Source organism: Porites lutea, chromosome 10 (genome assembly GCF_958299795.1).
Source record: "Porites lutea chromosome 10, jaPorLute2.1, whole genome shotgun sequence".
In the NCBI taxonomy this organism is placed as follows: Eukaryota; Metazoa; Cnidaria; class Anthozoa; order Scleractinia; family Poritidae; genus Porites; species Porites lutea.
In genome coordinates, this window is record NC_133210.1 from 1,718,587 (window position 1) to 1,733,642 (window position 15,056).

The following is a 15,056-nucleotide window of genomic DNA, read 5'->3' on the forward strand; positions in this document are numbered from 1 at the left end:
AAAAACAATTTTGCACGTGCCACATGCTTTTTGTCTTTCCCTTGCCGTTGTTTTGCACGACTACAACGCTGTTTTGTACGACTAAAACGTCAAACTTCCTAGTTACACATTATTTTTATGGAGGAATTGTCGTATATGCTTACCCAATATTTTGTTTCCTGTGCTCATGTTCGCTTTTATTTTTCACTGCCGCTCATTTTCACCTTTCTGGCCCCGGTTGCTCGAAAGATGGTTAAAGTTAACCATATGTTAGTCGGTAACGTTGGTTAAATATGCTAACCGTGGGTTAACTAACCGTTGGTTAAATTCCCGTTGCTCGAAGGTCTGTTAAGCTGACGCTTATCTCTGGTTAGCTAACAAATGGTTAAATAAAATGTCCCAGACTTTAACCATCTCCGAACAGGTTTGACAAGTTTTCCCGCGAAAGACCGCAGAGACCGCGAAAGTTTTTTTACTATCTGCTGTCGACTCTTATAACCACTTTCAGTAGCAAAATGGCTGCCGAAAATTCTTCGTTTGAGCTGGAAGCTATTGAAGTCCCTTCTGTCAATAAAAACGCCTACAGGAAACGAAAACCAAATTTTTCAATACAGGAAATTGCGATGATAACTCAAAAGTTTGAAGAAAATCAAGCCGTACTAAAATCAAAGTTTACCAACACAACTACTAACAAATTAAAGGAAAGTGTATGGGAAGAGATGACAATTGCCGTAAATGCCGTAGGAACTGCACACCGAAGTGTAAGTGAAGTTAAAGAGAAGTGGACGAACCTGCAGAGAACTGCAAAGCACGAGCTGTCAAAGTTCCGCAAGGAACAAAGGAAAACTGGTGGTGGCCCACCCCCCAAGACGCCGTCTCCGAGTACGGATAAAATTTTGGAGTTGTTGAAAGACACACCGTCTTTTAGTGGCTTGAAGGGGTTTGAAACAGGTAAAGAATGACGACTTTGTTTACATTTGAAAACAATAGACTGTCATGTGACTTAACAACAGGCTCTTTCATCGCGGTGGTACGCCTTGGCGTTGCTGATGATGTGCATTTTGAAACGTCTCGGTGCAAAACTGCTTTTTCGACGCTCTTTTGACATTGAGTCAAAGTTAGATAAGTATTTAGATGTTTTCAGTGTTGTATTGAGCAATACCGTATTTATAAGGCTCGAGCATGAGAGCGTTGTAAACTTGCATGTAAACACTGTCTCAGCGTTGTAGTTAAAAAAAACGGCTGAGAACCATTTTGCTTTACTTGTGTGATTTATTGTGTTTTGTGCTGTAACTATTCTAGGCGAAGAAAACCTTGATATGGATACGATGAGTGAGGCTGCAGATTTACCCATTTCCCCACTTGTAACTATCAATGAGGCCGACATATCAGCACTGCAGTTGCCTGCGCCTGATGTTACACTTGACGAAATTTCTCACAATGTCCCAACTGTTGCAACAGCAAAACAACACATCACAGCACGCACAGGTACTACAGTCACTACATGTAAGCAAGTCAAGCAGAAGAAAGTCACATCAGATGATGTGCTTCGCCTGCAGCATGAAACGCTGCAGTGCAAAAGGGAAACATTACTTTTAAAAAAGACCAAGCTTGAGCTGCAAATAAAACTGCTTGAGAAGGAGTTGTAGGGCAACTTTAAGCCCTATTCACACCGAAGCTCAAACGTTTTTGAAAGCTGTTTAGTTGAACATGGTGTGAATTTTCTTTCCTTTATTATAAAAGCTGCTAACTAACTGAATTGATTACTTGACATTTCGTGCAAATTCCAAAACATACAAGTTGAATTCCATTTGAACCCTGTGTAAAACCCTATATTCCAGTTTCCATGTCTGTTTTTTATTTTTTAAAACCTGGTTTATTTAAACATGTTTAGTTGGTGTGAATGCGGCGTAAGCTTATGTGCTGATTAACCTGAAAGCACGATTTCCTTAGGGGCACCCAACCATTTTTTCCTCCTAAATGCATCAGACACACTTTTTAGTCTATCAACAATTACAACAACAAGTTTATCCAGAGTACTTTATACACCTTTACAAATATGCTGTAAATTCTAATTGACGCTTACTAAAACCTTGAGCCTGTTTGTTTGTCTCAGCTATCTTATTTTTTCAGTCAACTGACCTCAAATTACCCAATTTTGAAAAAAAGTAGAGAAATGGACAGTTTTAAGATTATTTATCTCTCTGTTGCTTGAAATGCAGAAAGTCATGTCTTTTAGTACAATGTATATCTAAAAAATACATTTTCTTCTTTCTAGATTTTTTTCTCCTTTATATGTGTAATTTTTTATGTAGTCATAATGAGTTTAAAAAACACAAAAAGGGAGGGTCACCACTCTTGTTTCATCGCAAAACATTAACAAAGGGATAATTTCAGCTTCAAATGATCGTTTTGCACGAGGGGACTGGGGCAGGTTTCGAGAAAAACACCTTTTTAGCTGGGTACAATTATCAAAATCACTTATTAAAAGCATTAGGACTTAGAGAGGGGCCATAGCAACCTCTTTTTAGGTGACCAGTGAAAATTCCCGCTACCTTTGAAGTCACAATGTTATGTGCACTAGGTGATAAGCAGTGCAAAACAAGGGAATTACCTGAATCTGGGGAGTGAAATTCAAAAAATGAAACTTCAGAAAATCATAGGGAATTTTTTACATATTATAAAGCTTTGAAAGTTGTACAGGAATGGTTACCTAGAATTCTTAGCCTTCCTCAAGTAATCCTAAAAATTCTAGGCAATTTGTACTTCTCCGAACAGATATTTCACAGAAAATAGTTGTTGGGTGCCCCTGATGTCCTGTCCAGTAACCCTTCGGCCAGTTTAACTTTTTGGATCATATCACACTTGGGACAAAATTGTATTCAAATGATTTAATATTAAAGCTATTTAGTATAATTCACACAAGCAAATTTTATATGGAAATTTTTATGTGTATTTATTGTTTCACTCGTGTGGATGACAAAATTTGCAAGTACTGCACAGGGGAATGTTTATTGTGATGAGGGACTCATTAGCAGTTGCATACATTTATGTTAAGGAACTTACACCTAAAGCCAAATATTTTTAGTTTTTAATTTTGTACCTCAAAATTGTGCTGTTATGTGCCAGGCAAGTTATTGAAATTTAGCAAGACTAGTAATCATTTGGACCCATGACCAAGCTGTGAGACACAATTTATGGGTCTGTTCCTATTTTTTTTACTGACTCTGTTGTAATGCAAAGTCTTTTTAAACTTGAATGCAAACCAGTTTCGGAAGTAAAAAATAAAAAAATAGGCCTGCATGTATGCCATGCCTCCAACAACACATTTGTGGGTTCATGAAACTGCTAGTTTGGCTAACTTTACATACAGTGTGTAGCTTTTGCTTTTAGCTTGTGCAACACATAAAAAGAAACATTTTGAGGCAACAATGGTATTTTTGGTACAGGTGCAAAGAATATTATCTTAACAACAAAAAATGAGCATTTTTTGCCTTTTACGTGCACTTTTATTTTCAAATCCAGTGGAACCTCGATTTAAAAAGTGCTAAGGGACTGCGGAAATTTGTTTGTTATATCGAACATCTCAATTTTACAAATTTTTGAAAAAACAACCAAAATGTTCATTTATATCAAGGTATAGTTAATAATTAATTTACAAAATCCAGTATTCCCAAGTCTGAACAATGTCTCAGTACCAAGCTGGTATGTTGCTATGGCACTAGAAACTCAAGAACAGGCAAACAAAGCTGTGTAAAACTACTGTAGACATAAATTTGATTAATCTTTTATCACATGTTGACATTTATTCGTTATATCGCGGTAAATTTTACGCTTGCACTTCTGGATTGTGTTTGTTATAACACAGAGTTCGTTAAATTGAGGATGACGTTAAATGGAGTTTCTGCTCCATACATTTTCCTGTATTTTGGCCAGGCTGAAGAAAATCATTCGTTATACCAAGGACTTCGTCTTTTATGAGGTTTGTTAAATCGAGGTTTCACAGTATATTGAGGGATTTCATAACGTTCAAGGATTTCCCATGTTTTGGTGGGGGGAGAGAGCATTAATAAAATGACCTTTTCAAAAACATACTCTTAATTCAAATCATTAATTAATGCATTATAGAATGAAGATGATGTGAACTACAGAAAAATGAATTAAATAAAGGTCGTATCTTTATTTATATTAATTTGTATAATTTTCTGCAGTTCACATCATCTTCATCATTCTCCTTTCACGGGTTAAGGTGAACACTGCAAATTGGCCTGCTCCCAATCTATTGGGGTTCATAGCTTAGTTGGTAGATCACCGTAGTGCGAATGCAGAGGCCATGGGTTTGCATCCCATTAAACTCCCCCCCAATTTTTTTGGGGGGGTTAATTTGCAGTTGCTTAAATTGCAATTACCACTGCGATGATCATATCTTCATTTAAATTTAAATTTGTAATGCTGTGTTAATAAATCAAAGGTGAAGAAGACAATGTGTATTCCATGATATATTACAGCATTTTTGCAAGATTTTAATTTTTCTTTTACACAGTGTGATTGTACTTACAAAAGTTTTCTGTTCTATGAAATGGATGAATGGACTGTGCACTGTATTAACTTTTGCACATTTAACAATTAAACAAATATTATGTAGTTCAGGTAGTTGTACAATACTGTGGGGTATTACAAATACTACTTTTCTAATTGAACTCTGAAAACTGTAAACAACCCAAAACTATGAATTAAAGGAATGATAAACTGCAAGCAGCAGCAGTAGAAATTATTAGATTATCATGGTTTTGTGGTTTTCTCAGGTGTCTCAACTGCACCATGATTAACTACTCAATAAAGAGACTTGCTCAATTAAGGATACTCTGTGTGTGACTGTATCTTAATCGAAACTATACCAAAATTTAAATTCTCATCTGGTGCCCCCAAACGTACACATTTTCCAGGGAAGTAATTGGTCCAGTAGTTGTTAAAAATTCATCAAGCAAATGCATCTTGTGATTCTGTCCTCCTCTAGACCACACTATTCTATATTATTATATAGTGTTTACATTACAAGGAGAAATTACTGATCAATCTAAAAGGGTTTCAAAAAAGCAATGTGAAACAAAAGTGGGAAACTCTGATATCACAAAACTCATATGCTGCATACTAGATCAGTCACACACACCCTGCATTCTTAATTGAGTGAGTCTTAATTTACAGAATTATTCTCTCAGCACTATTTCTGAGGTAAGTTATTCTGGGCTAATTAAGCATTTAAAGTGAATGCTTGAAATTAGGGCAGTAGTAGAGAAAATGCCCTTTCCAAAGTTAAAAAGGAAAATTGATGTTTTGATTGCAATGGCTCTCAAGAAAGCCAACAAACTGTGTACTACAAGATCAAATTCACTGCCATTTTACAACTCAGGAATTGAGGAGTGACATGACATGTCATCAACACTTAACAATTAATGATGTTAGCAAATTTCACCGAATTGTCTTTCTCCTTGCTGTACAACTACTCCCAACCTCCTATCCTTACATGCACCTTCCGAAAAATATTTTTACCAACAGACAGTAAAACTATAAGGATTTAGAAAAATGTGTTGCAAATGTGATCTCGCAGTAACCTGCCTTGATCAGCTCCATGATATGGAACAAGCTCAGGTTGGTCATCATCAAAAGGATCATCATCAATATCATCATCTTGGCACTGAGACATTTGGAACGTTGTCATAGCAATTTTGTAAGTTTACATGTGAAATAAATATGACTCGCTCCCAGCCTTCACTCGGCTCCGCCGCCCTAAAGATTACAGCACTCGCCTGCTAATCCCGCCAGCTATGCAGACTGAAATTGATTATAAATTAACGCTGAAATTTCGTGCCAAAATTAAGGCGTAGTATGTCACCCATGATATTATAGGTGTAACGTTACATTTCTTTTTCTTTGCTTTACAGGAGAATTTCCAAAAGATCATTGAACTTGAAAGAGATCTCATTGGAATTAAAAACCTTGTTCAAGCAGGAAGGGTAGGTGTTTTTCTATGATAAACATAACGACAACGGCTATGATATGATGTTATTCAAATATGCATGTGTGCATTTTTGTTGGCGTTTACAATTAAATACAGTAAAGATATAAACGCAAAAAACGCAACGTAGTGCCCTAAAATAAAGTTTCCTTGTTAGGAAGAAATGGTGAACAAGTGGCCGGGCCGAGCGAGAGTGCTTCCATGCGTGGATTTATACTCGAAATCCCCTTGCCTGCCTGCAAGTTAGTTATGACCAAATTCGACTAATCGCCAGGTTGACACGTTATGCGAGTAGGTTCGCCCTGGCCATCACATGTTAAAGTGAAAAACCAAATTCACTTGCTCTCTTTACTAAAGTTAACATCAGTGATTATTTTCCTCGACTTGTAGGACTTCATCAGAGAGGGATGTTTGGAGAAGATTGATAGAAAAGGACCACAACCAAGAATGTTTTTCCTGGTAAAATAAAACCTGCATAATCGTTCTTTTAAGGTTCTGCTTCGTTCTGTTTCTTCTATTCTCAAATACGGAAAATCTTTGTAGATGTACTACTAACACCCGTGCGAACTGGCACTGTTAGTGCCTGTCTCAGTTAGGGAAACAACAGAAAGGACCAGCTCTGTCTTTTTGTTTTAAAGAGATGTTAAGTAAAAGAAGATAGAGATGATGTATTACCTTTGTATTTTTGTTAAGTTGGTCTTATTGTCTGTCTGTGGTTAGTTTTCAGATATTCTGATTTACACATGCAAAGGTGTAACGCTAACAAACCAGTTCAGAATAAGAGGGCAGATATCGTTGGACTCCATAGAGGTAATATAATTAGCTCCAAGTAACTAAGGTTTTGCAGTAGCTATAACCGTTTTATATTTGTTACTGTATTATTTGCTAGTCGGCAGTGGCTCCTCATAGTGGCTTATCAATACCCCACCCCCCTCCGGTTAGCTTAGTTAGTGAAGCGCTGTTTGCCGGCTGAATGGGAGGTTGCGGATACGAGCTTGGAATGAATCACTGAATCAAGGTTTTTTTGTCCCCTTCACCCTTCTTTGTCTCTTTAAGAATTAACGCTGCTGTTTAAAATTGGATTTTCAACTGGCATTGGCAACGATTTGAAAAGTTTAATATGTGGTCCAACCCCTTGTAAACATGTAAATAATTTGTTTTTGTTTCTCAGTTGGATAATGATGGCCCCGAGATGCATGGTCTTTATTCGTTTGCGGTGATCACAGATGACAGGGAGCTGCTGTTAGCTGCCAGCTCAGAAGAGGAGAAATACAAGTGGATGGAGGTAAGGTTTAAAATGGTTGAGTGTCAAGAAAGTAAGGTAACTAATTTTTTTCCTCCGCTTGCTCCAGTTTTAGTCTACCTTTCGGCACTGAGGCAGGACAATTCCTACGCGGTTTAGTAAAAGGAACAAGTGTTGGCATTCGCCCATTAGGTGGCGTGTGAGATTGTGCGTCGGTAGTGTATCGAAATGCATTACTGGTTAAAATTTGTCGCCTGAAAACAGTCCTACAATGCAGTTCGACCTGACAACACAGCTCAGTCTCACGCGCGGCCAAAAAAATAGCCAATTCCACCATTGATAAAAAAGTTGTTTTCTCTAAGTCTTTTGAATTGTTCGCTTCATCTGTTTGCCATCTTAGTCATTGTAATTTTGAGCTTCAATGCCATGGCTGCTTTTGTTTCTTTTTTTAAAGAAATGAAGTTTTCATCTTGACTGTATCCCCTCATGTCTACTATGTTTAATCTTGTACCTGCTCATTTTGAAATAGGATCTGAAAAAAGCAGTAAAACTGGCCAAAGTCAGGGTGAGTTTTTAATGCTTTAGGTTTACTTTACTTTTGTATTAGTTTACTCGACCTTGTTGCAAGATGGGTCAGCCATTCACACGAACTAAAGTGTATATAACTTTTAATTCCTTGGAGGCTGTTGATCAGTTCTTGCCGGCGGTGTTGATTTAAAAGCTGTTGAAATTGCCTCTCATGAGAGTAATGTGATAATTAAAATTTTTGTTGAGCAGTTATAGTGGTGTCATTTCGCCCTCCGTAATTGCTAATTAAAGCTTTGCTGTAAAAGGAAAAGTACTAATTAACTGCAGTGTCTTCTTTCAAATTGCCGTTTATTTGCTTTTGAAAGGAATCCAGAGTTGAACATTAGGGCCCAGTCGTTGAAAAGGTGGATAACGCTACCAACAGGATAAATCTCTCTCCTGTGGATGACGCAGTTGGTTTTCGTAATATTTATCCGCTGGATAGCTATTTATCCGGTGGATAGCACTATCCATGACGTTTGAGCAACCTGGGCCAGGTCAAAACGTCAATCATGTGCTTATTCCATGCAGTCCTTAAACTGAGGAGGTTGTTCATTTGCAGGTGTCCTGTGGAAGTTGCTCACAGAAACGATCCAATTTGGCGTACAGGACACCCAACATGAGATCAACAAGATTTGTGTGTGAAGAATGCTATAATGATCTTGAACAAGGTATCTACTTTGCACTCTGATGTGATCTCGCGACCAGTTGATGTCATTTGGGAATTATACTGGGGATCAGTAGAAAATCGTAGCTAGACGATGCTCATTCAGCATGGCAATATTACCTGTTCAGTAGTCATATTTGTTGATCAACATCTCTCAGAAGGTTCCTTTCACAAGTGTGCTTAGAGCTTTGCTAGTACATTGTGACCCACATCTATCAGGCCAAAAGAAGCTTAACACGTAGAACGTCCTTGTGTGCAGGTTTAAAGATAGCGTTTCAATGTTGATAAAAAATTAGATGGACCCTTTGATGGAATACACGTGAGTTTTTTAGTTATGTTGACATACCTCTGTTTTCAGCCAATTTGTTAAATGGAGATTCACCCTACCCCCAGACGGGGCCTATTGGTAAGGTGCTCCCCCTACCCACCCCTGTGGAAATAACAGCAAGAACAAACGGCGAGGGGTCTGATGAGGATGTTAGTTCAAGTCCCGTCTCAAGTTTGGATAAAAGACACGCGCATACACACACCATGTCGACGCGAAGAGTTTGTTGGCATAGAAACACGAGTATTAGTATGATAGAACACTCTCTTTCAGTTAGGGTAAGTACTGTATTGGCAGCTTGGATTCATAACCCTAATCCTTGTTATGTATAATCACAAATGAGGCTCCGTGCGTAATTATTGGGCTGCCTGTGGCCCAATCAAAAAAGAAGTCGAGTCTGTGTCAAAAAAGACAAAATGGCGGACAGATCTGCCAGAAGGCGTTGCGTGTCCTATCTCCCCTGCAGTGGTGGAATAGACTTCTGAGGGGAGAGGTTCCCGGCTTTTTGACCATGAATTTTCCGTTCATTGAAAGCTGAAACAAGTGTTTTTTATCCTTTATACCCGGGTTTGGAGGAGCTATAAACTCAGCATAGAACATATTAGACCACTGCAGTCCAATACACGCGTAGTATGCGCGTCTTGTTGTTTTTTCAACACTAGCACAAATGTACAGCTGGTTTTGTGGATATTTGCAATTCAGTATTTTTAACACTGAGTTGAAAGGAAAGAAGTGTCAGGACGTTTCCTTATTAGATAACTGTCGATGAGAAGAGAGTCTATTGTCGCTCCATTTTTTTGACCCCTGGAAAAAGTCGTTACTTTTGAGGTTACTTTTGCTGGTACTCTTTGCCACTTTTCAGATGTCAATCATTCGAGTTTCAGCTGAAGCTCGAAATTTTTTCTGAGCTTTCTGGTGTTTTATTTCTTTTTTTCAAATCGTTCTTACGTATATTTACGTCAGATGAACAAATTTAACCAACAAACCTCCTTTTGAATTTGTAAAGCTGCGAGGTTTTGCATACTGAAATGAGTTCCCAAGGCAGTGCAGTTGATAAGAATACCTGCGCACAAATGCATAAGGGCCATTTATATGTCACATTTAGAAGAGCAATCTCGTTCCAAGGCTCACTCATGTTCTCGTCTCTGGGAACGAGAATTAGAGATACTTTGGGAATGAAGCTGTGACCACAGGGAAAACTCACGGATGCTTTCAACGTATCTTTTCAGAATCAAATGAGTGGTGAATTGCTTAGGAAATTCAAGACTGGAAATCGATGGCAGAAGTTGTGGGTTGTTTTTACAAACTTCTGTTTGTTCTTTTACAAGACACACGAGGTATGAACAACGGACAACTAACAGTTTTTTTTATTACAGGGGAAAGTTAGCAGACAAACATTGATGTTTCATGGACAATAATGCTAATATAATTATTCCGAACCCCGTCTGCGTATCTTACCATAGTTTAGCCACACAATTCAACATGCTGTCTGTTTCCCTTTGTTTGGTTTGGAATTAACTGGGAGCTCACTCACATCCTGATGTGGCCAAGAAAAGTACGGTTAAAATTACTGAAAAAAGTCATGTGTAATTATAGATCTATTTCTAAAGGTTTGATGAAGTAAATGAGAAAGTTCTTGTGAAACCCTCAAAGGCAGTAATCTTTCATCCAACACACTCACCGCAACACTTACGAGTCGGCGCGAAGTTTTGAAAAATGCTGTTGTGCTCTCATTAAGTACTTTTTGGCTTTTCGTTCATTTGTTTTCTGTAAGCGTAAAGAGGGAGTGCCTCTGTTCAGAAGTTTTTTATCATCATCATAGTTATTATTATTTTTATATTTTTAAGGACGAGTTTCCGCTGGCTAGCTTGCCGCTGCTCGGTTATTCTATTGGCAGACCAGTGGAGGTAGGGACAACCAACGTTCAACACCTTGTCAATATATTTCTAAGATTTCAAAAAAAGTAGAAAGATACTAGAAAGGCGCTGCAATGATTCACTGATGTGGCTTTGTGACCTTTCCCTCTAACTACAGTAAAAACCCGCAACTAAGAACCTAAAAATTAAGAACCTGTTAGCCTAAAATTGGTCATTTATACCCCCTATAAACAAGAACCTATTTAGCCTAAGAAATTTAAAACAGGTTCTTACTTTCTAAAATCATACTGGTACGTTACCGCTGCATTGCAAGAATCATATTTGAAACAAAAAAAGCAGATTGCCATTGTTGTAAAAATGTTTTTTAAAGAAAAATGAGTGCAAGATATGTAGACTTAGAAAGCATACTAACTACTTTTTCTCCAGGATTAAGAACCCATTTTAAGAACCTAAATAGCCTAAAATTCTGTTAACTACCATTTATATAAGAACCTGTTTAGGCTAACTCCTAAAAATGTAGGTTCTTAGTTGCGGGTTTTTACTGTATAACATCTTTGAACGAAATCCTATGGTGTTAGCCTTCAAATACAACCTCTCTAGGAGATCTTTTGCATCGTACCATTTGTTTTTTAAGGTCGTAAAAAAAATTTATTTCTTCACCTTTTGCGACTAATAGTCGTGACTAGTTAAATTAGGTTTAGGAAAATGAAAGTAAATTTGAGTGGGTCTAGTTCAGCTGTGGTCAACCAAACATTTGTGGGCGTTATTTTAGCTTTTATGTGAAAAGACGACAGGTATATCTTTTGTGAATTGTCTTTATGTCCAGCATTCTCAAGGATGGTCTAATCTTATTAAGACCATAACCATCGCCATCGTGATTTGACGTCATATTATTTGTAACAATTTTAAAGTTAGATTGAGGCCTTTCACTTCTGTTAAAATTAAAAGTTGAAAATTTAAGCTTTTGTCGATCAACGGTATCATCAGGAATATTGAAATTGAATAACATTTTTGAGCACTTTTCGCCTGTTATCGTTACAGGCTGACGGTATTGATAAGGAGCTGGTGTTCAAGCTCCAGTACAAGACACACGTCTATTTCTTCAGAGCAGAAAACGAATACACCTTCTTCAGGTATGAGTCAAATGAACCTTTTTATTAACTACAGGGAAAATATTTGGTACAAGCTTTCTGCGCAACGATTTCCAGGGTCGTTAGAGTGGGCAATCGTTGTTTATGATTGATCTGTAGCTAGTATCAGAAGGGAACCATTAGCCAATCGTTGATTACATTGTCCATCCACTAAAGCAATCCCAGAAATCTCACTGGAGAGCTCGGTCCCATTCTTCCAGTTGTTTATCGCGGAGGAGGGTTTATGGTACTTAATTTACGTGAAATAACTTTTATAAAGTCAGCAGCATTAAAACCCTTTTTTATTCAGAGAAAATCATAGCTCTTGAGGGCGGAAGGTTTTTTTTTTAGTTCCTCTTGGGTGTTCGAAGATAAGAAATAAGACACTTACATCATACAAATTCCTTATATTCTGACCCCGCTTTCCTGTGACGTTATTATTTTGTTTTTCTTGATTTAACTACGGTCAGACACTCTTTTATGAGGATAGGATTGGCGACTGAAGCTCGTCGGCTGTTTATGGCTCCTCCCTCTCACTAATCAAAAGAGTATAATCAGGGACAGAGAGGGAAACTTATAGCGTTGGCCGGGATATGTGAATTTCACTAAAGTTATTTTTAGAGGTTGCAATGAAATGGGAGTTTAATTCCTGATACGTCCGCATATTTTAATCAAGTCCAGAAATCAAGTCCTCAAAGCAAAAAAAAAAAAAATGCAGAATGTCTGTAATGGCGGCTGTTTAATTCTCTTTTGACAACGCCGAATAAAAGTTTGCGGACCTCTCCGGAAAACAACTTTCGATTAATTAAAGCGTGAAGATTGGTGTAAAAATAACTTAATTGGTGACATTCGCATATCCCAATGGCTAAACTGGGCGTTTTTCTTTCTGTCCAATTACTCTCTCTCTTAAACGAATCTAATCGCAGGTTAATTTTTCATAGGTTACCTACCATCAGTGAAAATGATTTTTTTTTTACATTTTTTTGTTTATCGATTGACATTGTTGGTTTTGATTTTGTTTTTAGGTGGATGGAAGTAATAGCCAGTGCAACACAGAGCTCATCAAGAGTTCGTATTTTCAGCCGACAAGCTAGTGCTGTTCCATAGACACACATTAATGTAATATGGACCAATATCAGTTAATTTAACACAAGTGACCATACTGTCGCGTCATGCGGGGTTGGCCACGACAATAGTTTGTCAGTATATTCGCGCGGAATGCGAATCTTCCCAGAAAAACCTGGGAAAGGGTGAAAAAAAAAACCGCTGAAAAAAATGCGTATTGGATTTTGCTGTTCAGCATAGGGATTACTCGTACCCTCCCAAATTAAATTAATAACAAGTTTTTAGGAAACTCATTGCCTTAAGATTACCACTGGGTTGTGGAAGGACCTCTGACAAAAGTCCGTCACAAAATTATCTTACGCGATTCCTAACAGCGTACAATATTCGCAGTCGTAGGGAGGGTAAACCCTTTCCCCTTTCTTCGAGACTTTGTAGCTGGTCGACCCCCACCCCACCCCCATCCCCAACCTTCCCCCTCCACTCCATGTGAAATAATTCAAGACAATCTTGCTTTCTGGATTTCACGCTGTGGACTCCTGGATTCCGGACTTCGAAATTCCAGAGTCCAAGATACGGATTCCGGAATCTGGGTTGCCTTACATTGGACAATTCTGGTGTGGGGATCTAGGACTGTGAAAGGACAAAACTTTATCACAAACAGAAACGTGCGTTCGTGTCGAATAGAGGATATGTTCGTAACGGTTTAAAAGTAACTAATTGCTTACACGTTGACGAATATTCGTTCGAATATTCGTAATTTCAAAGATTTATTGGGTTTTCTCAATGCCAGCCTATTGCATTTAAATTGGTGGCTTTTACAAGTTGTTACGAATTTATATTATTATTGTACTAAAGTCAAGTTGCTTAGCAAAGTAATCAGGTGTTTTAAAGCAATAGAAATTTGTATAAGTGATGCGTGTGTCAGTCCAGTGTGACCTTGATAACTGGACAGTGGAAACAAAAGATTGGAAAAGGAATTAGAAACAGGCGAATTTGCTGGTATGAATTGAAGAAGATTAATCGGCTAGCCGAGGAACCTACTTCTCCTAAAATAATATTTAAATTTTATTTTTTAGATAATTCACAGCCTTGAAATCCCGTTTGATATTCCCTCACTGTAAGAACTTTTTCCGGAATTTTTTGTCTTATAACCCCCTCCCCCCTCACCTCATTTCAGGGTTCCAGAGGCTTTTGCTGTGCTGTCTTATTTCATGCTAATAAAGGGCATAATTTGAAGGAACTTGTATCTATTGCCCCGTTTAGCAGGCGCTTGGAAGAAATGGGTGCGATAGAAAACGGGACGCACCGGGAACACCCCAGGGGTGAGGGAGCTCCCCTTACCCTGGCGTGTCTCCCTCCAGGGCCTGGTCTCTTCTTGCGCTTCTATTACTTGCAAGCACCAGCTACTTATGACGTGTATAAGGAACCTAAGGGTGCAAATGAGTCACTCCCATCCCAGGAAAGTGCTTATTTTAGTTCTAAAGACAGCAGAATTTATGTAAAAACTCGAAATTGCATTAAATTAATGTATCTACAACCGACTTGGACAGGCGATCACTTTTGTCTAAGATGTCGTAGCATTTGTACGAGTTATCCATGAAAGATTTTATTTCTCTGGATTCCTCGGGAATCTTCGTTGTCAATTCTAGTGATTAATGCTCTTTAATAAAGCTGCAGGTTGAAGCATTGGTGTGTAACCGCGAAGTCAATAAAAAGAAGAAGAGTAGTTTTTTTTACCTCTTTAATCCTGTTGAGCCAAGAACACAATAGCTTCATCCAAAAGACTTTTCGCGCGGTTCGATAAGTGGCGGGGAGCGTTGCATGACTCCAGCCTAAGCGGCTGTGGCGAAGGAGACTATGGGGGGCAGGCTGGGGCCTGTTTCTCTAAAGTGCTGGAAACTTTTCGGGCCCGGAAAGATATTTTGTACTTGCTGTGTTTGTATTCAAGATCAAAGTTTCATAATTTGTATAGGTAATAGCATGATTTGTAATGATATTTGGCATAAATATCACGAGTGATATTTCAAAATTGTTATACGAAATTTCACGAGCCGTTAGGTGAGTGAAATTTGAGACAATTTTGAAATATCACAAGTGGTATTTATGCCAAATATCACGTACAAATCATGCTATTATTTGTTTATACTACTACCCACAAAAGGTTTGTAATTTTCACGTGTAGGTATT

General features: G+C 38.1%; 1 protein-coding gene across 1 annotated transcript; it reads left to right on the forward strand.

Moving 5' to 3' along the window:
• Positions 1–1,404: 1,404 nt before the first annotated feature.
• Positions 1,405–14,410, forward strand: LOC140950907 (FERM, ARHGEF and pleckstrin domain-containing protein 2-like). The gene is made up of 12 exons (XM_073400123.1): positions 1,405–1,467; positions 5,922–5,993; positions 6,386–6,454; positions 6,716–6,805; positions 7,167–7,280; positions 7,768–7,803; positions 8,368–8,476; positions 8,831–9,075; positions 10,027–10,134; positions 10,645–10,704; positions 11,716–11,807; positions 12,830–14,410. The coding sequence occupies exons 1-12, from the start codon at positions 1,420–1,422 to the stop codon at positions 12,909–12,911; spliced, it is 1,125 nt and encodes a 374-aa protein (XP_073256224.1). The 5' UTR covers positions 1,405–1,419; the 3' UTR covers positions 12,912–14,410.
• The last annotated feature ends 646 nt before the right edge of the window (positions 14,411–15,056 follow it).

Coding starts and splice junctions, on each gene's coding strand:
- LOC140950907 (XM_073400123.1), top strand. CDS start 1,420: ATGTCCCAACTGTTGCAACAGCAAAACAACACATCACAGCACGCACAG. Junction 7,281..7,767: donor AGAAATACAAGTGGATGGAG/GTAAGGTTTAAA, acceptor ATTTTGAAATAG/GATCTGAAAAAAGCAGTAAA. Junction 10,705..11,715: donor CTATTGGCAGACCAGTGGAG/GTAGGGACAACC, acceptor TTATCGTTACAG/GCTGACGGTATTGATAAGGA.